This window comes from Myotis yumanensis, unplaced genomic scaffold, assembly GCF_028538775.1.
Source record: "Myotis yumanensis isolate MYYU_CA2020_CCGP unplaced genomic scaffold, mMyoYum1.0.hap1 SCAF_14, whole genome shotgun sequence".
In the NCBI taxonomy this organism is placed as follows: domain Eukaryota; kingdom Metazoa; phylum Chordata; class Mammalia; order Chiroptera; family Vespertilionidae; genus Myotis; species Myotis yumanensis.
The window spans coordinates 35,904,559-35,930,216 of NW_027223765.1; the positions used below are offsets into that span (position 1 = coordinate 35,904,559).

At 42.1% G+C, this 25,658-nt stretch overlaps 3 protein-coding genes across 5 annotated transcripts in view; 1 reads left to right on the forward strand and 2 right to left on the reverse strand.

The window, feature by feature from the left end:
• Positions 1–8,163: 8,163 nt before the first annotated feature.
• BRK1 (BRICK1 subunit of SCAR/WAVE actin nucleating complex) lies at positions 8,164–18,609 on the reverse strand. Its single transcript, XM_070433653.1, has 3 exons — positions 18,457–18,609; positions 9,108–9,190; positions 8,164–8,862 (listed from the first exon to the last, which is right to left on the reverse strand). The coding sequence occupies exons 1-3, from the start codon at positions 18,572–18,574 to the stop codon at positions 8,836–8,838; spliced, it is 228 nt and encodes a 75-aa protein (XP_070289754.1). The 5' UTR covers positions 18,575–18,609; the 3' UTR covers positions 8,164–8,835.
• Positions 18,610–20,515: 1,906 nt separating this feature from the next.
• FANCD2OS (FANCD2 opposite strand) lies at positions 20,516–23,588 on the forward strand. 2 transcript variants are annotated; one of them, XM_070391516.1, is made up of 2 exons: positions 20,516–20,635; positions 22,771–23,588. In XM_070391516.1, the coding sequence occupies exons 1-2, from the start codon at positions 20,580–20,582 to the stop codon at positions 23,312–23,314; spliced, it is 600 nt and encodes a 199-aa protein (XP_070247617.1). In that variant the 5' UTR covers positions 20,516–20,579; the 3' UTR covers positions 23,315–23,588. The 2 variants fall into 2 exon arrangements, with proteins under 2 accessions (XP_070247617.1, XP_070247618.1); XM_070391517.1 differs by having other exon boundaries at positions 20,577–20,863.
• Positions 23,589–24,401: 813 nt separating this feature from the next.
• Positions 24,402–25,658, reverse strand: part of FANCD2 (FA complementation group D2) — a 98,883-nt gene continuing 97,626 nt past the window's right edge. For both annotated transcript variants that reach the window (XM_070433656.1, XM_070433655.1), the window contains exon 44: positions 24,402–24,795. In XM_070433656.1, coding sequence (XP_070289757.1) covers positions 24,718–24,795 — 78 coding nt within the window. In that variant the 3' untranslated portion in view covers positions 24,402–24,717. The remainder of the gene's footprint in view (positions 24,796–25,658) is intronic.

Here is a 25,658-nt window from a genome sequence, read left to right on the forward strand (position 1 = left end):
CTGCCTCCAGCATATACCCTGACTGGGGATCAAACCTCTACCTCCTGATTCCTAGGTCAACACTCAACACTGAGCCACGCCTGGCCAAGCTATCTATTGTTTGTTTAAAGCACTTGACACTGCTTTTGCTTTAAAGGGATTCGCCAACTGTTAGTTGTCAAACCAACACTCTCCTGAACATAATCAGAAAGTTGTTGGTTTTTTTTAGAAAGATTTTTTTTAAAAGAAAGATTAAAGGAAACTGAAAAGGGAATCACTTTTCACACTGCAGTGTGTGCCCTCTGAAGTTCACACTTGGCGGTAGCAAAACAGCACCAGGTGTTAGACCAGTGGGGTTAGACCAGACCTGAGTTCAGCAACCTCACTACTTGAATTCTGGCTAGGAAACAATTCAAAGCCAAGACTCAAACTACTATATACAGAAGTAGAACTATTTTGTAGAAGAGAATGGGCTTAGGAAACAAGTTATAGAGGCAAAGGAAGGGCTCTTGGAGCTTAGAAGTAAGAAAGGTAAAGGTGAACCACCTGTCAGGGTGACATACAATGCATTTAATGCTAACTAACAGGCCCTGACCAGATAGCTCAGTTGGTTAGAGCATTGTCCCCAGACACCATTTTTGTAGGTTTGATCTCTGGTCAGAGCACATACAAGAAGCCAAATCAATGTCTCTCTCCTTTCCTCTCTCTCTAAAGTCAATCAATAAAAAAAAAAATTTAACTGCTAATAATGAACAACTTCTTAGACAAATGATTTATCAATGCCAAACTGAGTTACTTTATCATTTATTAAACTGGGACATCTTAAAAATTATGTCAACAAAATGGATTTCACCTTATAATGCACTTATTTTCCATTTTATTCTTAAGGTCACACTGGAATTGTCACATTGAATGAGTTCAAATTTAAGGATAAAAGTAAATCTCAATTCAAAATGTTTTATGATGTATAGAAATTCTTTGTACTATCGTTGAAACTTTTCTACAAGTCCAAAATTTATTTTACAAAAAATATTATTATTCTTTAAAGAATGCCTTGATTTTTAGAGAGAGGAAGGAAGAGAGAGAAACATGGATGTGAGAGTACAACATTGATCTGCTGCACACCCCCTACTGGGACCAAGCCAGAAACCCAGACATGTGCCCTTGACTGGGAATCGAACCAGCAACCTCCTGGTGCACAGGACCATACTTAACCGAGCCACACAAAAAAATTTTGGCTAGGGCACAAAAAATTATTTAAAAACAAAAACGTTATGAGGGGACGGGGTTGAGTTCCCGGAGGTGACTGCGCAGGCGCAGGGAGGGGGGGCCCTCGGATGGAGGCGATGTTTGCGCTGGAGTCAGGGTGGGCGCCGCTGGGAAGCGACCCGAGAGGACCGAGCCCTGCTGAGGTCCTCGGAGAACATCTTGTGGACAAGAACGTGCTTCTCTGGCTCAGGGTGCGCTTGCGTGGCCATGAGAAACCACAGGACGGCGCTTCCCGGAGCAACGCATTCCACCTGAGCAGCGCAGGGGGAGCAGGCCATGTACTTATCCACCCCACCTGCCCTGCGCGCTGCCCCTCCCCACACGAGGACTATGGGGAGGAGGAAAGGATGCCACCACACGGGTGAAGCCCAAGTCCGGGGCGGCAGTGACGTTCGGGGACCTGGCCATCTACTTCTCCCAGGAGGAGTGGGAGAGGCCGAGCCCCGTGCAGAGAGGTCTGTACAAGGACGTCATGTTGGAGAACTACCAGACCCTGGTCTCTCTCGGACTGTCCCGTCAGAAGCCAAATGTGATCGCCTTGTTGGAGAAAGGGAAAGCACCCTGGATGGAGGTATTCGTGAAAAGACACCGTGGCCTGGGATGCTGCAAGGACGCCAGACGCGTTCAGGTGGGCGGGGCTGTGTGCCGGGCTGGGAGGCAGGTCCCGCAGCAGAAAATGCCTAAAGAGCAATGTACCTCTGAAGCTGAAAGAAGGCGTTATTATCAACAGAAAATGTCTGCAGAGCAACGTGCCTCTGACACTGAAAGAAGGCAGCGTTGGCGACAGAATTTATCTGAAGAGCAACTATTGGCACAACGTAGATCTGAAGCCGAAAGAAGCCCGCGTTATCGACAGAAAATATCTGAAGAGCAACGTGCCTCTGAAGTTGAAAAAAGGCGGCGTCGGTGACAGAATGTATCTAAAGGGCAACTATTGGCACAATGTACCTCATTAAAAATGAGGCTACACATCCGATCATTTCTCCAAAAAATGAGCAGGTTCAAAAATTAAATGAAATTTTGGATATACTCGATGTAAATTTTCACACATATTTGAATGATGATTCCATTGATTCAACAGATGATGCTGAAAAGGAAAAATTTCCTATCGAATTTCTTAATAGTATTACTCCTTCAGGAATGCCGTGTCATAAATTAAAATTGAAAGTGGGTGCAATCATCATGCTATTGAGAAATCTTAATAGTAAATAGGTCTTTGTAATGGTCTTCAATTTATTATCAAAAGATTGTGACCTAACATAATCGAAGCAGAAGTATTAACAGGATCTGCAGAGGGAGAGGTTGTTCTGATTCCAAGAATTGATTTGTCCCCATCTGACACTGGCCTCTCATTTAAATTGATTCAAAGACAGTTTCCCTTGATGCCAGCATTTGGGATGACTATTAATAAATCACAAGGACAATCTCTAGACAGAGTAGAAATATTCCTACCTGAACCCGTTTTCGGACATGGTCAGTTATATGCTGCTTTCTCTCGAGTTCAAAGAGCGTGTGATGTTAAAGTTGTAAATACTTCAGCACAAGGGAAATTAGTAAAGCACTCTCAGTGTTTTCACTCTTAATGTGGTGGAATACAGGGAGATATTAGAATAAATTTAACCAATTTATCACCTGTTTGTATCAGTGTTATTTTCCTATCATGTTTTTTAGATCATGTTTTTGTTGTTTTCATATCATCTTATTATATCATGTTGTTATTGCTTATTAATAAACATATTATTTAAACAAAAAACATGTTATGGTTGGGAAATGCAGATCCTTAATACCAGAAGGATGTGGATTAAGGCACAATACCAGTCTCACACTTGGTAGTCTCAAGCCCAAGGTGCCAAAGGAAACTGTGCCCCCACATTTTTGCAAATGCAAATGTTAATGCCAATGGACACCACTTAGCTACATGTGACAACTGCCCTTTTACTCTTTCAGGTTGTCAATGAGATCCAGGGAGAGGCTAATAAAGGACCAGCATGGCACAGAAAACAAAACCGACTTGGGAGACTCTGAATGGCTCTGGCTCTCACTTGATCCGGGAATAAGACCTGGGTTTTAGTGTTGTCTTTGCCACCATGTAACTAGATGGGAGTGTCACACAACCTGTCTGGGCTCGAGTCTTCATTTTCAAAAGGCAGGAGTGGACTAGATTCTCTCTAAAATTTTTTCTCACCTTTAAGTTTTATTATCAAAAGATTGTGACCTAACATAATCTTTGGACAACCTTTGTTCAGGCTGGTTTTTCTCCAGAAAACAAACTTGAGAGCACTAACCCAACCTGACTTTCTTATTGTTTACTCTACTTGACAGCCACTGCCTTCAGAAATCAGCTGTATTTTTGTGGTTACTAATGGTACCACTGCCTGCAAACTTCCCTAACACATTCTCCACAGGCAAGTGGAGACAAATGTTTTTTTGCAGGCAACAGTATGAAACTGAATACAAATGCTGGCAAGGAGCCTAGAGATAAATAATAGACTCTTGCCCTAGCCAGTTTGGCTGCATGGATAGAGGGTAGGCCTTCAGGCTGAAGGGTCCCAGGATGGATTCTGGTCAGGGGCACATGCCTGGGGCTCGATCCAGTAGGGGGTGTGCAGGAGGCAGCTGATCAATGATTCTATTTCATTGATGTTTCTCTCCCTCTCCCTTCTTCTCTGAAATCAATAAAAATATATTTTTAAAAAATAATAGGCTTTCTATCCACTTAGTATGGCCCCGTAACACTGTTCACAAACATGGGTCTAGCTTTATGAAATAAAGGTGGAAAGTTCAAAGTAGTGAGTGACTTTGAACTTTAAGTGAACTAAGTGAATCTTGAACAAGAGCAAGACAACAGAACTTGGTACATCTCTAATGTCCAAAAAATCAGTTCCCTATTTTCCTGCTTCTGAAAATCGTTCAAGCTTAGTTTTTAAAAAGATTAAAAACTGCTTTATTATCAAGATATGTATGCCGAAACTGGTTTGGCTCAGTGGATAGAGCGTCGGCCTGTGGACTGAGGGGTCCCGGGTTCGATTCCAGTCAAGGGCATGCACCTGGGTTGCGGGCACATCCCCAGTGGGAGGTGTGCAGGAGGCAGCTGATTGATGTTTCTCTCCCATCGATGTTTCTGGCTATCTATCTCTCTCCCTTCCTCTCTGTAAAAAATCAATAAAATATATTAAAAAAAAAAAGATATGTATAATCTATTTATGCCTAATAGCTCACTAGTTCAAACCCCTTACTCTAGTTTTTTTTTCCAATAAATATATGAATTAAACCAAATTACCAGGTAGAAAACACTTTCAAGTGTATGGGAAAGAAAAAATTCCCTTGAGGGCTCTTATGAAGAACAGAGATTTTTCCTATTTAGCTCATTTCCACTCAAGTTAAAAAATAGGAAAAGTTCTTCATAATTATCCTTTAGAAATCATTAAGATTTCATGAGGAAAGAAAGAGAAGCACAATGTGGATAAGTTCCCTACAATATCTAATATATGAACAAGAAAAAGAACTAATTTTTCATTATGGTGAGATGAATGAAAACAATTTGGACTAATAAAATCTGGATATATTTAACATATCTCTGAAACCCATTCTCCTTATGTTTCAAATCAAAACAACTATTGCCCTAGCTGCTTTGGCTCAGTGGATAGAGCATCAGCCTGCAGGACTGAAGGGTCCCAGGTTCAATTCCAGTCAAGGGCACATGCTCAGATTGCAGGCTCAACCTCCAGTAGGGGGCATGTAGGAGGCAGCCGATCAATGATTCTCATCATTTTTTTAATTATTTGTTTTTATTGCTTAAAGTATTACAAAGTGATTCTCATCATTGATGTTTCTCTCTCTGTGTTCCTCTCTGAAATCAATAAAAATGTATTTTAAAATAAAACTATCCTGTCAACACCTTAGTTGTTAAAAAAAGTAGAATGACTTACTAAACATAAGTTAAAATGTAAAATATTAACTATCGTCCTCAGTGAGGGGAAATTTTAGTACAGGAACACACTGGGAATACTGCCGTTTGGGTTCCAGACCACCCCCAGTATCGCAATAAAGTGAGTCATAACCTTTTTGCTGGTGGAAGGGCTTGCCTTCAATTTGTAAAATAATGCAACATTTGTGGCATGTAATAAAATGAGGTATGCCTATAATCAGAAATCTAATTGCTTAAGTTGAAGTGACACATTGAGAATTAAGTAAATCATTTAGCATAACACCATTTATAGACTGCAATGACCTGTGAGCAAAGATGTGTATAACTTGAGAGTAAAATCCGTTACTGGAACCTGACCAAATAAGCTCTTTCAGAAGGGAGTTATAACTGCTTCTTGTGGCTCCAGATGTATCTCTAACCCAGAGATAGAGGAAGTATGGAGTTGACTAAATTCCAGTACTTCCAAGACTTCCAGAAAGTATAACATAGAGAAAGGAAGCTGGGAAAAGTGACACTAGACAATATAAACATCAAGACAGAGCAAAAGCCCACAAAGCCTTCTTTACAAAAGGATGGTGAGGAGGCATATAAGACAAATATAGGTGTGTAATAGCCTTAAAAGTATCTACTGTGAATATAGTGAAACAGTTCTGGCCTAGATATGAGAAAATAAGTTTTAGATCTGGTTATACCACATTCAGAAGTAGAATGGTTAGAGCAGCCTGAGTCAGGTAGGTATAGGTTCAAATCCCAGCACCTTCACTGATATTGTATGACTCTGGACAAGTTCCAGCCTCTCTAAACTTGTTCTAAACCTATTATGTGGAGTTAAGAATGCCTCCTGTTCTCAGGGCTTAAAGCTTAAATAAAATAAAGTACATAAAGCACTTAGTCCATCTAGCACACGTAACAGTCAATAAATTATAGACAATATTAGCTATATATCCTTGATCAAGCCAAGGCATTTTATAAATGGAGTGATAACACAGAAAATCACGGACACCTTTAAATGCCAGATAAAACAGAGAAGTTATTACTACTAGAAGAGGTCAGATTCACTTGTCTCCCATACCAAATGTTACCAGTGGCTCTCTTTACAAGCAGCAGATTACCATTAGCAACAGGTATTACTTAGGGTGCTAACTTTTTTAGGAACATTACTTTGATATTAATAAACTAGAGGCCTGATGCATGGATTCATGCACCCTGGTGCATGGAGTCTCTCAGCCTAGCCTGCACCCTCTTGCAATCCAGGATCCCTCAGGGGATGTCAAACTGCCGGTTTTGGCCCAATCCCTGCAGGCCAGGCCAAGGGACCCCATGGGTGCACAGATTCTGTGCACGGGGCCTCTAGCATGCATATAAGATCTTTGGTTAATCTCTTCCCACCCTTCCTTCTCCCCCTCCCCTTCCCTCTGAGATTCATCAGTCTGTTCCATGTTTCCATGCCTGTGCGTTGAGCGTTTGCCCCCTGGTGGTCAGTACGTGTCATAGCTAACGGTCAAACAATCGCTTAGGTTTTTATATAGATTAACTGAGCAATATCTATTGGGCCATAAGAAATTTATCAAGCATTTTCACATGTAATCTCATTGGAGGGCTTTTCCGGCTTATAGGTTATCATCACTTTTGCCCCTATTATTATCTCATGTTATAGTCCTTGTATATAGGAGGAACTCAATAAATATCTGTTAAATTGACTACAGAACACCAGATAACCTAAAACTTGAACTTTAGAAGTATGTAATTCTTTATCCTGGATAGGGGAGATACTATGAATAATGAACTCAAGTGACTCTTAAAAACACTCTGAGGGTGAGGGCAGGATTCGGGGGATGAGGGGACAATGGGGGGATAAGGACACATTTGTAGTATCTTAATCAATAAAGGAAAAAAAATAATTAAAAAAAAAACACTCTGAGATGAGCTCAATAATGTTCAAAAAACAGCACTACCAAATCAAATGTCAGTTTTGTCTCCATTGCAAAATTCGATTTTTATAAAGTTTTGCTTGTGTGTGGTGTTTTTGTTGTTAATCCTCACCCCAGGACATTTTTCCATTGATTTTTAGAGAGAGTGTAAGGGAGGGGAAAAGACAGAAACATCGATGTGTTATCAACTGGTTGCCTCCCACACATGCCCCGACTGGGGCCAGGAATCTGAGGTACATGCCCTTGACTGGAATCGAACCTGGGACCCTTCAGTCCTTGGGGCCAATGCTCTATTCACACTGAGCAAAACCAGGTAGGGCTAAAATCCCATTTTTAAATGAAGGCACTATTTTCCAAAGATCTAAGCAAGGGTTCTAAAAGTACAAAGCAGCTTGAGCTCTATAAGTCAGTTCAATTGTTATTTATTGATTACCCACCTTCTGCAAGGCATTCAGCTGGGTAATATAAGAGGCGGCACCCAAGTACATTGTAGGAGGCAGACACTAAATTAGAGAATTCATCAACCCAGAGCTGTAGTATTAGCGTGGTAGGATGGCAGGGACTGAGGAAAGGAAAAGGGCAATACTGAATGACTTCTAGGTGACTATATAAGCCTTTGAACAAGGTTGCAAGCTTTGGAAATGACAAGTTTTACATTCTTCTGTTTAAACTATTAGCTTTAAAAAAAAGTAGACATTTGGCTTGTACCTTATAAAACCTGGTTTTAAAACCCTAGATTGTGGTTAAATTGTGTGAATGCTGGTACTGCAATAGAATGTAAGCATCACACTTCATTCAACGATGTATCTTTTATTGGGACATAACATATCTACAAAGTAAGCACTTGGCAAATACCTGCTGAATGACCAAATGATTCCTAGGATAAATTAGTCAGCTCAAAGTCCAAATATGAGAGCTCGGGCTGGTAAGCCACCTAGGTTTTGATCAAGCAGCTACACCTGAAAGTTTTGTTAGAATAATTCCACACATCAGATTTCTGTGGAATACAGGAGTCCCATCTCTAGCTCCTCTCCCACCACAATCACAGCAGTCAGATAAAGTTGAGGAGTTTATTAGGGAAATACCAGAGGCAAACACCCCAAGTGACAGAAAGAAAAATCTGAAAATGTCCCTTCAAACCAAGTGGAGACCTGGCCTTGACCTCCCCATAAGGACAAAAAACTGGTAGATTAGCAACAACATTCTCTGGCAGCCACCTTGCCAGGGCATGAGTCTCTCAGCCAGGACTGTCTGCTACCTCCCAACAAAGGTAGGGAGGAGAAAAGACTGTTTATAGAATCAATGCAGAGGCAATGAGAACTGTAAGGAAAATCTGAGAGAGAAGAGAGAAAAAGAGAGAGAGAGAGAGAGGGAGAGAGAGAGAGAGAGAGAGAGAGAGAGAGAGAGAGAGAGAGAGAACCTTAATAAAGAGTCCCAGGCTTTTGGCTCTGAGTGCCTCAAATACATTGACAAGTAGTTTTACAAAATGTTACTGAAAAGGTAAAATGCGTAATGTTTCCAAGAGTTCCCCTGGACTTCTCCCCACATGCCATATCACACTGCCAGATGAACATGGCAGAGCCCAAAGGCCACATTTTTGAAGAAAGAAAAACAAGAATAAGCCCTGTTGCTCTTTAAGGAGAGAGAAGAAGTGGAAGGCTGCTGGGATCTTTCCCACGTAGGCCTGTGTTCTGTAAAGCAACTTCCCAGCAGCAGTCTGGCACGGTCCTAGGTGAGGGTCTCACCTTTTGTCACCTGTAGAAGGAAAATTGACCATTAGATAAATTCAAAAGGATAGAGGTATTTTAGATCTTAAGCAATAGAGTGGTAGAAAAGAAGATAGTTTTAGAGTCTCAGAAATCTGGTTCAAATTTAAGCAAGGTACTTCTCTAAACTATTTCTGCTTGCCAGTTTGTTTTAGCAAGACGTAGCAATATGTGTTCTCTCTTGCACAGCCACTGACTAACCGCATAAGGAAACATGTTGGCCATCATACTCACCCTTGCTTCAATGTACTCTATTCTCCGTTCAAGGGCTGTCAATTTCTCATTTAGTGTTGCAAGTCTTGAACGACAAGACATATCTAGTAAAAGGAGAATGATATTCAGGATTAATGTCATTACACACACACACACTCCTAAGCTGAAGAAGAGGAATGATATATCATGTAGAGTACAAATGGGAGCAGGTAGGCAAAGCAGAGGACAAGGTGAGAAGTATCTTAGGAACACAGCTGCTTACAGTGGATCTGTGGTAGGCAGAGAATATGGCTCCCAAAGATGTCCACGTCCTAATCCTTGGAACCTGTGAGTATGTATTCTACATGACAAAAGGGAGTTTGTAGATATGATTAAATTTAAGAATCTTGAGTTCCTGGATTACCTAGATGAACCCAATCTAATCACAAGCCCTAAAATGTAGATGAGAAAGGAAGAGTAAAGGCAGAAATAGACTCAAAGTGTGAGGGGGCTCAACTTGCCATTGCTGGTTTTGAAGATGGAGAAAGGGGGCCATGAGCCAAGAGCTGCAAGTGACCTTTAGAAGCTGGGAACAGCTCTCAGCAGACAACCAGTCTGCCAACAACCCAATGAGCAAGAAATCCCATCCTCTCCGAGAGTCTCCAGAAAGGAAGGCACCCTGCTGACATCATGATTTCAGCAGTGAGCCAGTCTTGGACTTCTGATCTACACCACTATAAAATAATACATTTATGTGGTTTAAGCTGCTATCTTTGTGGTAATTTGTCATGGCAGCAATAGGAAACTAACAGACCAATGCTGTACAGATGACCATTTGGTAATAGGCAAACTAAGAGTTTCAAGAGAGGAAAAATAAAAAGAGGAAGAAAATAATCTCAATAGGGAGGAAAAGCAGAGGCCAAGAACACAGCAGAGACTGTAGGAAGAAAGGAAGATATCAGTGTTTCTAAGCTAATGGAAGCCACAGCCGTGCCGTTGTCTCATCAATATCTGCGAAGGCCTTTCAGAATCAGAGAAAACTTGAACATCAAATATTCTGTGAAGTCCACATTCCATCTGCAAAATTCCTTTCCTACCTTTTTTCAATCTTCTTTCACCACCTCACCCAAAATGAAATGTAGGTTTCCCCTAAGATACCTTTCTTCTACAAACTTCTCTAACAGACTTCTTTACTCTTTCTACAACTATTCTCAATACACAGGAGAAAAAGGTTTCTAGGCATGCTAATTATTTCCTACGACTTCTTCCAACATGGTTCAGTCATCTATGTAACAAAAGCCTAAACAACCATTACTGCGAAATGACCAGAACGACCGGTCACTATGATGCGCACTGACCACCAGGGGGCAGATGCTCAAGGCAGGAGCTGCCCCCATATGGTCAGTGTGCTCCCACAAGGGGAGCACTGCTCAGCCAGAAGCCGGGCTCACGGCTGTCGGCTGTCGAGCACAGCAGTGGTGGCAGGAGCCTCTCCTGCCTCTGCAGCAGCGCTAAGGAGCAGCAAGCCAAGCAGTAAGGAGCAGTGAGCAGGCGGTGGTACAGAGCAAGGAGTCCCAAACTGTGAGAGGGTGCAGGCTGGGCTGAGGGTACCCCCCCTCCCCCCACCACACACACCCCAGTGCATGAATTTCATGCACTGGGCCTCTAGTCTCTCAATAATCTTCACTTAAATCTAAAATATCCACTCACTAAGACACACTCCCACTCAATGATTTAACACTTAGCTCACAACCTTTCTTTTCCCTGGATGTTATGCAAAAGTGCTTTGGCACCCATTTTGAGACAAATCTTCCTATACCCTGATCTTGCCTTAATTTTCATTTCTTCATATGCAAATCTTACTCATCTAAACATTCTCCTTCAAGGCTCAGTTCAAATTGAATTCTAAGAGGTGTTTGACAGATGGATATAATTTTCCCTCCTCTGTTATTTACCTAAATATTTATGGCTGAATTTCTAATTCATAAGTTACTTACACAGTTGGTCTTCAGTTATCATTTCTCGCTTTGGATAAAGATTTAACAAACCATGTTCACCACTATTACTTAGGAATGCTTTGGTAAAGTATAACATATCTATGCGAGACTATTAAACAATCATTAACAAATCACCAGTTTGAAGAATAATTAATGACATGAATAAATGTCCATGCAACAAAACCAAGTGATACTTATGTGTTTGTGATTTATAATTTATTTACATGATTGTTTCCCCAGTAGAATGAGTTAATAAAAGGCAGATATTGCATTTTTTTTAAATAGATTTTTTACTGATTTCGGAGAGGAAGGGAGAGGGAGAGAGATAGAAACATCAATGATGAGAATCATCAATCGGCTGCTTCCTGCACTCCCCCTATTGGGGGTCAAGCCTGCAACCGAAGCATATGCCCTTGACCAAAACTGAATCTGGGAACCTTCAGTCCGCAGGACAACGCTCTATCCACTGAGCCAAACCAGTTAGGACAGCAGATACAGGCAGTCCTCAGGTTATGTTAGACTCCACGTACATCGTTTCGTAGTTACGTTGCCATCTCCCATTTATTTATTTATTTAAAAAAAAAAGTTCCATCATTTCGACATATGTACATATGCGCTTTATATTTTTTATTATTTACTTACCACAAGTAAAGGTCAGGAATTGTTATCTTTCTTTTAATTTTTTTTTTACTGTTTCACTTCATTACTGCTGTGTATGTGCTCCATGTGAGTGACATAGGTGCTTATGTAGATGGGTTCTGACTTATGGCGAAAATCTCCTTACGTCCCACCGTAGGAACAGATCTCCGATATAACCCGAAGACCTACTGTATTGTCTTTTATCAATCTTTGTAATCTTAGGGCTTTGCCTGGCACATAGATATTTATTGAAAAAAAAAAAGATTCTGGTATATTAGTGGAACAGGAGATTGACTCTAGTGTGTCTACTAATTTTTTAAAAAATTTTTATTTATTGATTTTTAGTGGGAGAGGAAGGGAGAAACATTGATTTGTTGTTTCATTTACTTATGCATTCATTGGTTAATTCTTGTAATGTGCCCGACCAGGGATCAAACCTGCAACCTTGGCATATTGGGACGATGCTCTAACCAACTGAGTTACTGAGCCAGGGCTCCACTAATTTTACAAGTGGGAAAACAAAGGCCTAGATAAGTGGAGTATCCATGATGGGTAACCGACAGGACAAAAGGGTGGCAGAGCTGAGATCAAAACCCAGTTTCCTCACTACCCAGCATGGCATTCTTTCCCATTACACTGCCACCATCCTTCTGAGCCTCTGAGGCCATAATTTATTCCCCACATCCCTTAAAATTTGCTTGCAGCCTGACTCTTCCACTCTCTAGTTCATTTTTTTCTTTTTGTTTCATATTAGATCCTTTCTCACTCATCCATCTTCATGGCTACTCTTCATTATTCATTTTTTGAAACAGCTTCATTGATATATAATTTATTACCATAAGGTTCACCTGCTTAAAATATATAATTCAATGGTTTTTAGAATATTTACAGAATTGTGCAGTGATCACCATATTCTAATTTTCATAATCTCTAAAGGAAACCTCTACTAGTGCTCTGGACAGGTGGCTCAGGTAGTTGGAGCATCATACTATACACCAAAAGATTGCAGGCTCGATTCTTGATCAGGTCACATACCTAGGTGTGGGTTCAATCCCCAGTTGGGGTGCATATTGGAGTATGGATTTGCCTATTCTGGACATTCTTCTTTAATTTTTTAAAATAATTTTTAAAAATTCATTTTACAGAGAGGAAGGAAGAGAGAGAGAAACATCAATCAGCTGCCTCCCATACACACCCCTACCTAGGCATGTGCCCTGACCAGGAATTGAACCCTCCACCTTTTGGTGTACGGGATGACACTCCAACCAACTGAGCTACACTGGCCAGGGCTCTTCATTCTTCTTTTCAATCTTGTCCTTTTATCTGCTAGTACTGCTTCTTCTAATTCCCAGGTCTAGCTTGAGTAGAGGCACCTCAGCACCCTACTTTTCCTGGATATACTTTGCCATGACTGCGCAACAGGACCAAGTCTCTTTCAGTGTGGTTTTTAGAAGCTCAAAGGCACATCATGGATGCTATTCAGTAACAGCATGAATGTTATCACTGACAATCTGTCATTTCCCATAAAAAAGAGCCAAAAATATCCAAAGAAGCAGGGTGGTAAGAGGGAGGTTTCCTTCCTGGATTGCTGTTGTGTTCTAGCTCTGTCAATCTGGTCATGAATCAGAATCCAAGAACAACATGATGCTAGTGGCCTACATGAATAAGCAGTGTTGAGAAATTTAAATTGTTCAACTCTAGAAACTTCAGTTATATACATTAAATTCATTCTGGTTCAAATAAAACATAAAGCATTCAGCAGCTGAACAAATCTAAAACCAGAGTGCATTTATGTGTACATTATCACCAGACTTTAACTGAAAATGCCAGTTGTCCTGTCAGGGTGCTTGATGGTGTAATATAGTAGTCCCCCCTTAACCACGGGTAATGCGTCCCAAGTTTAATTTATAAATTGGGCACACAGAGATTAATAATAACTATTAATAAGATGTAACAATTATAACAATAAGTAACGTGAGCGTGGTCTCTCTCAAAATTTCTTATTGTACTACTAGAGGCCTGGTGCACGGATTCATGCACACTGAAAGTAAATTAATTAGGTGGCCAGCAGGGCAGGACTGGGTGAGATGGGCCGGACCCGCCCTGGAGCCAACCTTCCATAGTCCCTCCTTGGCCAGCTGCACCTGGGTCGGCACCGGGGCTCGAAGGGCATCTGTGGACTGAGCGGGATCCCTCCGGCAGATGGGGGTCCCTCGGCCTGGCCTGCGGGGATCAGGCCAAAACCAGCAGTCCAACATCCCCTGAGGGGTCGCGGAGTGTGAGAGGGCACTCTGCAACGTTGCTGTCGCTTGGCAGCTCCTGCATTGAGCGTCTGCCCCCTGGTTGTCATTGTGCGTCATAGCTACCAGCCAACGGGTGGTTGGCCAGTCGCTTAGGCTTTTATATATATAGATATTCATCCTTTTTGTGATGATGAAGATACAAAGCCCATGTGATAAGATGACGTGAGGTGAGAATGACATAGGCACTGTGATATAGTGTTAGGCTACTGACCATATATAACAAGCACTTTATGGCTTCTCTTTGGCATACCAGAATTACTAGCATCACTACTTTTGTGCTTTGGGGTCATTATTAAGTAAAATAAGGGCTACTTGAATACAAGCACTGTGAAACCATGGCAGTAACCTAGCTGGGTACTAAGTGACTAACAGGCAGTTAGTATATATAGCGCAGCTACGCAGAACAAAGGGAGGTGATTCATGTCCTGGACAGAACAGAGTGGGACAGTAATAGATTTCATCACATTGCTCAGAATGACACACAATTTAAAATTTATAAATTGTCTGTTTCTGGAATATTCCATTTAATATTTTCAAGCCACAGTTGACCGTAACTGAAACTATAGAAAGTGAAACAGTCAATAAGGAGGGACAATTATATCCATTATCACTGCTGACAAATGCCAATTAGCAAACAGCTCCTTCTCTGAACTCATGCATATAGCCTTAGCCTACAAAAATCAAGTCTTTCTCTTGAATTATTTTTGCAGGTAAGTCTTATTTCTCCAACAAAATTCTATTTTTTTTTTAATTTGTCCATTTATTTTTACTTTCTCCTTTCCATGACACCTGACCCACAGCTGGATCACAACAGGCATGGTATATTGCTTTATCTGTCGGTGAAGTATAAAAACTGAGATTTAAAAATAGTCACATTCTCTATTTTTTGTTACACTTCTCTAGTTTTAGAACCAGAAAAAAATATATAAAAATAAAAAACTATCATCTGTCAGGCCAGTGTGGCTCTGTGGTGGAGCGTCAACCCATGCACCAAGAGGTGGCTGGTTCAATCCCCAATTCCCAGTCAGGGCACATGGCCAGGTTTCTGGCTCCATCCCCAGAAGGGGGCGTGCAGGGGGCAGCCAATCTATGTTTCTATCTCTCTCTTCCTCTCCCTTCTTCTCTCTCTAAAAGAAAACCAATAAAAACATATTTAAAAAAACAAACCATCATCTACGACAACCTATTTTTAGAAACTTCAGTTCCAAATACAAAACAGGCCTAGTGCTAGGATATTATCACCGCTTTATAATCTGTGCATTCTTGGGTTCAGGTGGTCCTCCAACCCTGAAGAGAAAACTACGAAGAGATTGTAACTCTACTCTCACCAGCTGGAATCACAGAGTAAAAGCTGTTCTGACAGCTGTTCCGTTGGCTATTTTGCAAAAACTTCCCTTTCCAAAGCACAGGGTGAGGATTGTAGGACTGCTGCCATTTCCAAAGAGCTCCAGATGCGTCCGCAAAGTAAACTCATATTAAATCTTTGCACCACCAAACCATAGTACCATAAACTCAATGCAAGCCCCACAGACACACATCAGAACTAAGGAGTTATGCTAAGGGCTTAGAATAGAAAAATACATCCCATATACACTCATCTTGAGTCATCCAATGCCAGGACAGTATACTCAAGCGTATTCTTATGGTTTATCCAGTTTTTCAGCCTGTTGGTCTTTGCCTAAACTAAAAGTTTTCACCAGCTTTTTATCTGCTAAGTCAGATTGCTTTAACTTTTACTCTTGCTTCATAATTCTGTTCTTACTTATTTTTCAAAACCTGGCATGGTTCAGTGGTAGAGCATCAACCTGTAAACCAGAAGGTCATGGTTCAATTCCTGGTCAGGGCACATGCCTGGGTTGCGGGCTCAATCCCCAGTGTGGGGCATGCAGGAGGCAGCCAATCAATGATTCTTTCTCTCTCATCATTAACATTTCTATCCCTCTCTCTAAAATAAAAAATATATTAGAAATAAATAAGTAAATAAATGAACAAAATTTTCAAAACTCACCTAATAATTACTCCAAACATCAGGTCACTGCCATCACTTAAGGGAGAATAACAGCCAGCTAAGGGAAGTCATTTCTTCCGGCTCCTAAAGATTAGAATTCTGTGTCTATTTTCTCAGCCTAAGACTTGTTGGAAATCTTGAATAAAAAGAAAAGTCTTTATTCTCTATCTAATCACAAAATGTGACTCACACACATTTGATAAAATCTCAGAGCAGGTATTTCTTTGCTAATAAAATAAGAAAAAAATACATTTCTCCTTGGCAAATACTAAGCTCAGATTTTTCAATTTTCAGTCAGTTGCAAGACTTACCCACTATATAAATTTAATGGCTATGATATGTCAAGAAGATTTATGTCAAAGGTAAATGTGAATTAAAACTTGGTTAATATAGCCCTGGCCGGTGTTCTCAGTGGTTAGAGCATTGCTTGGATATTCTATGTGTACATATCCGATATTATGTACCAGATGAATGAAGTCTTTTTTAATTCTACTTTTTAAAGCTAAAACTCTCTGTGTCAGTGATGTTTCCAACTATTTTCCACTGACTTTCCAGACAAAACCAAAGCTATGATCTTGTCATCATTCCATCTTTCCCTTAGCATACAATCTTTTGGTTTCTCTTACCTGGTCCTTCTTTTGAGGGAATGTTATGAGTAAAGAATGCTGTGAAGAACCCCCTAATTAATGGAAAAGCAGAAGAAACCAGTTTTGAGAACTAACATTGAAAGATTTTGCATGGAATTTTTTAAAAAAACATCTCTGAGGAAAAACTCAGAATATCTGAGTATCAGGGTAAATGTCAGTATTTCTCAAATGTTTTCAGTTCATTAAAATCAATCAATTTTTTTTGAACTTCCGTCTCCTGTCTCCAAACCCACTTATCTTTCACTAAACCATGTTCCTTCACTCAGTCCTCAAAAAATTTCAAGATATTTGAGATCTATACTTTCTTGATACCATTCCCTACTACAAGCAAGTTTTTTATATGAACATGTATTATTGACATAAATCCATACTATTCTCTCAATAATATTACCTTCATCCCCAATCCCTGGAAAGTGAGGAAGTCCACCATATCAAGATACATCAAGCTTATAGACCTATATACCTTATATGTAAATATATTAATAAAAAACAATGTTCTGCTTTGTTCTGAAGTTATTATTTCATCTTGAAGATAAAATTATTTGACTCAGGCTTGGCCAACAAGGCTCAGTGGTTAACACAGGAGGTCACAGTTTTATTCGTTGCAGGCTCGATCCCCAGTGTGGGGCATGCAGGAGGCAGCAGATCAATGATTCTCGATCATCATTGATGTTTCTAGCTCTCTCTCTCTCGCCTTCCCTTCCTCTCTGAAATGAATAAAAAAATTTTTTTTTTAAATTATTTGACTCAGGAAGTGGTTCTTGTTCTGTGTCCTCCATAGTCCTGAGAGAGTCTTGCACTGAGAATTAGTTTCTCTTGCTGATGCTTTCTGACAAATTCCATGCTCTGTCCTTAGAACTCACCACTCCTCTAGCTAGAAAATAATACATTTTAACATCTTTTTTATAGATCATTTCCCCTACTTAATTTTAATTGCTTACTTTTGCTGAATTCGTGGAACAGAGCACATGAGTTTGAAAAGATCACTAGATGTGGTCCCTACACCTTGTGATCACTAAGTCTACCCAGTTCTTAAACATCTGAAGGACATGGGATGGGATTTTGTTACAGATTGCTGTCCAGAAGAATACGGAATAAAGACTGTCATGAGCAGGCCATGCCGAGGAAAGATTTTGCCAGAAGCTGAAAGAACACCTACTGCCGGCTAGATACTAACAACACAGAGAGAAGATTTCCATGACTCCACACGACCTGGACCTGACCTCTGACCTTACCCCCTACCACTCTCAGCACAGCCAACAGGGGAGACAGGAAGGAACGGACCGGACCGGAGAAGGCTGAACGGGGCAGGCAGTAAAAGGCACGGCGCTCAAGGTTTCCACTCGAACCTGAAGGAGATGGGGAACCGGCACGGGTCTATCCACAGCGCAGCGACACGGCCACGGCTAGGTTCTAATCTAGACCTAGAGGGTGCACTCTGAATACAAGTGGGAACTGGAAGGGAAGCGGGGCGCCAAGGAAGCAAGAAGACTACTGACGAGAGGACGCCCAGGGTGGATGGGGCTGCCTGACGTGTCTGGGAAAAGGAAGAACTTGCCAACGGATCCGGAGTAATGGCAATAAGGCCCATGAGCTCAGCGTGGAGCAGGGTAACCCTACAGGGACTGTCCAGTGGAGCCTGGGGTCAGGGAGGGAGGAGGAAGATGGGGCCTGGAAGAGGAGGAAGAGAAAAGCAAGAGTCGAGGTCTCCCGGAGAGAGCCCGTCAAAGCTTCTCAGCGCCCGGCCAAACCTCCGAGACCTCCCTTCAGCCCGCCGCCCGCCGCCCGCCCACTGACCGAACGAGTTGAGAAAGTCCGCGATTTTCTTGATGCTGCTGGTGATGATTTCAATGTACTCCCGGTTCGCCCAGTCCTGGTGAATTTCCCGCTGCACAGGATCCTCTTGTCCCGCCATGGCCGCCGCCTAAGGAAGTGCGACTGCGCAGGCGCCCCGATCCTCCGGGACGCCCGTGCGCCTGCGCCGCCAGCCCACACCCTCCCTCGGCACCCACGTATCCGCTGGCATCGTGGTGCGCCTGCGCGACGTGACGTCCTCGCCGGCGTTGGCTCTGCTCAACTCCGACCGGGAAAATGGGGTGGGTATACGCCAGGAGCCCCCTCACCCACCGCAATACCCGGTCGCTGGCGGTTGGCGGGAGCGTGGGCCCGCGTCACCCTCCCACTCCGTCAGCTGCTCCAGACTTAGGTTATGGCCTGTGTCAGCAATAAGTTGGGCATAACCGATTAAATCACATTAAGCCCAAGTTATTTTCAAAATGCTTTTCAACAACACAATATGATGTTCCACCTTACATTTATCAAATGAACAAAATGTTTATATATATATATATATTTATTTATTTATTTATTTATTATTTATTTTTTTTCACAATAATACCCAGCGAGGGGAAATTTGTAAATTAATGACAAGATCGAGTGCAGGTGAGTTCAGGGTGGTATGCGGGAGGCAACCAGTCAATGTGTTTTTCTCACATCAATGTTTCTCTCTCTCCCTCCTCCCCTCCTTTCCTCTCTTCCACTCTCTGAAAAACAATGGAAAACAATATCCTGCCGGGCCAGTGTGGCTCACTGGTTGAGCATCAACCTATGGACCAGGAGGTCTCGGTTTGATTCCCAGTCAGGGCACATGCCCAGATTGGGAGCTCAATCCTCAGCGTGGGGCCTGCAGGAGGCTGCCAATCAATGATTCTCTCTTATCATTGATGTTTCTATTTCTCTGTCCTTCTCCCTTCTCTGAAATCAATAAAAATATATTTTAAAAAAACAACTGTGCAATAAAAAACTATTTGCTTTTAAAATAAGAGTAAAATTAAAAACTTACTGAAAAAAAGTTTTGTAATTCAAAATCATTTTAGTCTCTTCCAAGAGTCGTCATTCTCTGCCCATCTCTGCAGTTTGACGACTCCTCCAATCTCCACTTAGCTCTCCTTCCACAGGGACACACACACACACACACACACACACACACACACACAGAGCATCTGACAGTTCTTGACAAGCTTCTCAAGACTATCTGGCCTTCCAAACCAGAATCTCAGCCTGACCCCTCCCCTGGTCCCCAGTCTCCGCACTTCAGCTTCACCCAAAGAGCCAGACGAAAGGTGACAGCTCTAATTTGTGTTATATAGTTCCCAAAGTGCAAGGCCAACGTCTGGGTGTTTAAGGGAAGGGCAGGTGGGCCGTTAGTTAATTCCTCCCCAAGTACCTCCTGCATACTGCCAGGCAGTGCGGTAGCCAGGCTTCAGGGTATAGGAGTCAACTGGGTAGATCTGTCATCCCTCAGTGGTCCGGGTAATTGAGTGATGCTGTCAAAGTTGTCGGATCACTTATACTATGCTGAAAGATTCCGTTTTTCAGCTTGGTGAGGATGGGACAGCATCGTCTTTCTGAGGTTTAATAGAAGGCAGAGAAAGGTTTTCAGTCAAGAAGTCAAGGGAAGAAGACATGCATCTTTTTTCTTGTTCTAGATAGGCGTGCATTTATACTAGTACATTCTGTCTCCTTGCACGGGGATCATTCCAATGCAGCAACAAAAGCCTTCAGAAGTCTGGGTAACTCTGCCTGAACACCTACTGAGCAGGTTTAATAAACTTTTAAACTAACGATTGGTCCCGGGATTTTGAAGCACGTTCCTGACCACACCCCTTGAAGTGGGCAGGGCCCTGCTCTGCAACTAGATCAAAGGCACACCCATGTAGTGCAGCAGGGAGGTGCTGGAGGAAGAGGGATTCGAACCTGCACTTCTGGACCTGACATTCCAAGGAGGTGGCGGTGGGGAGTCCATCCCAGACGGCCCCACCCCCCTATTCCCCCACCCCCTTGCGCCCCTCGGGTCTCTACCCCTCCCCCCCAGGGTCCTGGGTCACAAAGGTGGTTGCCAGGCGCCTGGTGGAGAAAAGATGCGGCGGGGACCAGCAGCTTCCACTCTGGAGCGTATGGCCGTGGAGTTCAGCAGGTGAGCTCCCAGCCCGGATGGTGGGACCGGGCCTGGGCTCCCACCGCCACCTCCACCTCTTCAGCCAGAGCCCTCTGGCCCCGGCCCGGCCCGGGGTAGGGGACTCCCAGGGAACAAGCCTGTTTTCCGGCTGGGACGGGAAGCTCCCCACAACAGGCAGCTTCAGCCCCTCGGATTGCAGTTTACAAGGACCTCAGCGGCTCTTTGACGTTGCCTTCTCTTTTCCAGGTGGGGACATTGGGGGACCCGGTTCCTTGGAACTGGAGGACTAGTATGAAGGGGAACCCTTTTTGGCCAGAACACGGTTTCCCATTGGGGAGTTATTAGAGCAGTTTGAATAGACTTCCTAGGTTCAATCCCCCTTGGAGAGGATGACAGTGAGTTCTGGGTGGTAGGAGGGGGGGATGAGGTGAAGGGGGTGTGAACCATCTTTATGTAAACTTGCCTGAAAGTGGTGGAAAGACCTGGGGTGAGAAGCCCTTCTCATCCCATGCCGGTTCTGCTGAATACTTAGGCTGGACATTTGACAAAGCCTTTTTTTTTTTTAAACACCTCTAGCCCCTTTTGCTAAAGGTGAGTCAGGAAAAGGATACTTATTTTGGTCACCACCTTGCCATGGTTGTGTATCAGAGTGGCACTGATCCTGGTTGTATGCTCTCAGGGTCATGATCTCAAGCATCAGACGCCTTTGGTAGGCTGTTTGGAATAGATAAGTACCCCTGGGGTGTCAGTTTCTCATCCTAAAGCAGCCCAGACATTTGAACACAGTATGCAAAAAGGCCAGCATAGGTCAGGAGACACCAGTTGTAGGAAATCAACAAATCTCTATACTAACCACTGTTAGAGCAGGTCTTCTGGCTTGAAATGTTACCAATTCCTTTTAAAAAATGAACTTTACTGTCTCTCACACCATTATTGGATGGAATCAAATCTGTTGCTGTTTTCTTTTGGAGAAAAGAGAAGAGACAGAGAAATACACTTGGCTAAAAAGAAAAGGGATCTGTTATGTCCCTTAACATAATAGTGCATGCTCAATAAATGTTAGCGTCTCCTGAATTCAGGAAAACGCTTTATATACTGACAATTTTAAGGTAGATTGAAGGAAAATCCAAGTTCTACTTGAGTACATTTTTGAGTTAGCAACATCCTCCCAGACCTTTATCTTCAAAGGGAACAGAAAAATATAGTTCTTAGCGAGTGGGTCTCCCGTAGGTAAGAAAACAAAAAACAAAACACATCTAGAAGAACCAGAAAAATCTTTAGAAATATTTAAAGACTGGCCTTTGGAAACTGTTTTCCTACCAGCCTGGTATACTTCCTCTGAGATGGCATAAGTAGCTCAGGATTCTGAAAGAACAGCTCCCTTGTGTCAGAAAACAGGTTTTTAGGGCCAAGAGACTGTCTTGCTAATTAAAAATAGTGAAAGCCGAAGTTCCTTAAGAGGAGCAGTATATGTTCTCAAACTATAAGTACATCAGAATCCCCAGAGGGTTTACTTAAGCACAGATTACAGGGCCCTACCCCCAGAGTTTCTGAGTTTGAAAGGTGCTAGTCCCAGGATCATATTTTGAGAACCACTGGTATAAGTACATGGGATTCAGAGTCCCACATATTGGGTAAGGTGGGGCCTTTCTGAGCTTCTAATCACAATTAATGTCTCATCTTGAAGCGCCAGCAGCCTCTGCAACCTCAGAGGTGTCTTTAGCAGTTATCAACACAGCACAGATCCTAATGGTGAACTGGGATACTCCATTTAGGGCAAATCTACAGGGGTGGGCAAAAGTTGGTTTACAGTTGTGAATACACAAGTTTATTCTTGTATTACTTATTAACTATTGTATATTTATTATTATTGCCCACCTCTGTATTCCTCATCTGTAAAATGGGTTAAAATCTACCTTCAAAGACTTGTGATAAGGTTTAATAAAGTGTTAGTACACATGGCACTTGACAGATTCAAGACCTGTTACCATTCCTTACTACTCTTTAGAGATACTAGTACCCTAACATCTATTGGACTGTTTATGGGGACTAGAGTAAGTTAAAGTCAGTGTGAAAAAGATGTGAATTTGAATGGCCATGCCCTCACCAAAACCATGCTAGGGAAATTCCATGTTCTGATTCCTTTCCTTTAGACTATCAATGGCAGGATACCAGCTCTGGTCACCATGGACCCCACTGGATGAGAGCTTCCAATGGCTGCGGCACACAACACCTACACCTTCTTCCAAGCACCCCTTTAGGGCTTCCCCCTGCTTCCCACACACCCCTTCTGACCTTGAAGTGCAGCTGTGCTTTCAAGAGGTCACTCTAGTCCTAGATAGCCCATTCCTGGAACCTGGGGTGAGTCCCAAGTTACCCTGCCACACATCAGAGCTCCGAACCATAAACAACAAGAAAGGGCTGGTCAGGAAGCCCCAGCCTGTCCGCCTCAGTGGAGTGGATTCGGTCTTTGGCAGGGTCATCACGGCTCAGCCTCCAAAGTGGACTGGGACCTTCAGAGTTTCAGACAAGTCAGCCTTTTGCAAAATCATCAGCCGGGAGCACCAGTGGCCCACTGGACTTAAGGAACCTCAGATTCAGATGACAGTGACCATGTGCAAACAGATGCTGCGCTCTATTCTCTTGCTGTATGCAACGTACAAGAAGTGTACCTTTGCCTTGCAACACTCCAAGTAAAGGGCCCTCCACCTGATTCCTGTTCCTCACACCATTCCCTTTGCTATGTGCCTGAAGCTTGCAGAAACCTGTCCATGTGAAGGAAACTGACATTGCCCCAACCATCTTGCTTTTCTGTAAAGCAGTGAAAATTCAGGAGCCTCTTTCCTCCCTTCCCCTCCAAAAAAGGGCCAGTGACAGAGCAAGGAAGAACAATTTCCATTGAAATGTTGAACAACCATTTAAAAGAGAGTCAAATTAGCATTGACATGTACATGTGATAAAGAACCATTAAACAAACCATATAAATAAGCCTAGTGTGAACTCACTTAAAACATCCATAATGAACTGGGGAAACAAAGGTGTGTCAAGGAAGGAGATGTCAATTTCGATATACCTGAGGATGAAGGGGTCAAAAATCTATATGTGGGTTAAGGATTAATTTTAAAAACAAAACACAAAAAACTTTCTCTACTTGAAAAACAAACAAACATCTAAACAGCCACCTCTTAATACCACTAGAGAATACCAAAGTGGGTAGAAATATTAACAAATATTATAAGAAAGTACCAAAAAATGTTAACAAGTATTAAACAATATTTGTAGCTCAGCAAGAACTTGGTAGCAGCACTGAAACTGGGCTTTCTGACCAAAGATGTGAGACTTTCCATCTTAGCTCAAGTGTACTCCTAATGTTCTATTTCTAAGAAACTATAAGTAATTTTGTACATAGTTATAACTTGATTATAGGTATAACTCAGAATAATGTGGAAATAACCATTACATATACAAATTCAACATGAGAGTTTGATGGTGCCTTTTCCCCCTTTGTCTTACATCTACACGATGACCAAACATTTTTTTAAAACAGCCAAAATATTCATTTTTAACCTTATTTGGGCATTGACAAGAAATTTATCACTTCTCTAAAAAGAACACAAAGATCTTCTTATCGCAAAGAAAGATAATTCTTACAATAGAAAACATGATTTACACTGGTAGAACTAATGTTGGCACCGGTCTTCATTATTTTTCTGCTGAAAACCCAATTCAATTTCATCTAATCCCTGACAAAGTAAAGGAAATCCAGAAAGAGGAAAGAAGTAGCTGAAGCAAAACTTAAAACAATTTATTTGTAAAACTGGTACAAACATAAATTATAAAACAAATTCAAAACTAGCTCCCAAAGTCCAGAATCATGACTACTCCGCAGTACAGCACTGAATGCTACACTGGAATCCTGAGCCAGGGCCTTTAATGTTAGAGGATCTATAAAATTCACTATTAAGTTGAATCAATAAAGCCCCCACTTTAAGGACAAAATAGGATGCTTTTAGTGAGAAAGGTAGACAGATTTCAAATCCTGAACACAAAATGCTAAGAGGCTGGCAGAGATAAGGAGGAGGCGTCCATCTTTCTGTGGTCTAATCAGTGTCTTCGTCGTCACTCTCATCACTATCTTGCTCCTTTTCTCTATCACTTGCTTCATCTTCTTCACCATCCTAAGGGCAAAGGATAATTAAATACTTTAGGTCATCTGAGTGAGCCTGTATAATACTGCTCTCACAGGACTTAAAACTATACTGTATCAATGTTACCAAAATTAATAAGTTTTAAATCATTCATCTGAAAAATGAGTTTTTTATCATGACCTCTAATCCAAGACTATGGAGGGAGGCCATTTGAAACTGATTAATGCCACTCTGCAACAACCAAATTTGCGTAATTTAAAAATAAGCCATGGTCCTTCTGCTCTACTGCATGTATGTGATATAGGAACATAGTGGATATTTCATATAGAATGAAATGTTTGTTAAAATTAAAAATTCTGGCCGAAACCGGTTTGGCTCAGTGGATAGAGCGTCAGCCTGCGGACTGAAAGGTCCCAGGTTCGATTCCGGTCAAGGGCATGTACCTGGGTTTCGGGCACATCCCCAGTAGGAGATGTGCAGGAGGCAGCTGATCGATCTTTCTCTCTCATCGATGTTTCTAACTCTCTATCTCTCTCCCTTCCTCTCTGTAAAAAATCAATAAAATATATTTAAAAAAAAAAAAAAAAAAAAAAAATTCTGGCCCAGCTGGTGTGGCTCAGTGGTTGGATGTCGACCTCTGAACCAGGAGGTCATGGTTTGATTCCCGGTCAGGGCACATGCTTGGGATGCAGGCTCGATCCCTAGTGGAGGGCCTGAAGGAGGTAGATGATCAATGATTCTTTCTCATCTTTGATGTTTCTTTCTCTCTTTACTTTGCCCTTCCTCTCTGAAATCTGTTAAAAAACCTGAACAAAAAAAATTTTAAAATTCTGGCCCTGGCCAGTTTAGATCAGTGGTTAGACGGCATCAGCCCACAGACCGCAGGCTCGAGG

Bases quoted from the DNA above. Each gene is read 5' to 3' on its own strand.
- BRK1 (XM_070433653.1), bottom strand. From the start codon at position 18,574: ATGGCGGGACAAGAGGATCCTGTGCAGCGGGAAATTCACCAGGACTGG. The intron at 9,191-18,456 runs GTCAGTGGGCGG...TCCTTTTACTAG, and splicing joins GGACTTTCTCAACTCGTTCG to ATATGTCTTGTCGTTCAAGA. The intron at 8,863-9,107 runs GTGAGTATGATG...TTCCTTCTACAG, and splicing joins TAGAGTACATTGAAGCAAGG to GTGACAAAAGGTGAGACCCT.
- FANCD2OS (XM_070391516.1), top strand. From the start codon at position 20,580: ATGCGGCGGGGACCAGCAGCTTCCACTCTGGAGCGTATGGCCGTGGAG. The intron at 20,636-22,770 runs GTGAGCTCCCAG...CCTTTCCTTTAG, and splicing joins ATGGCCGTGGAGTTCAGCAG to ACTATCAATGGCAGGATACC.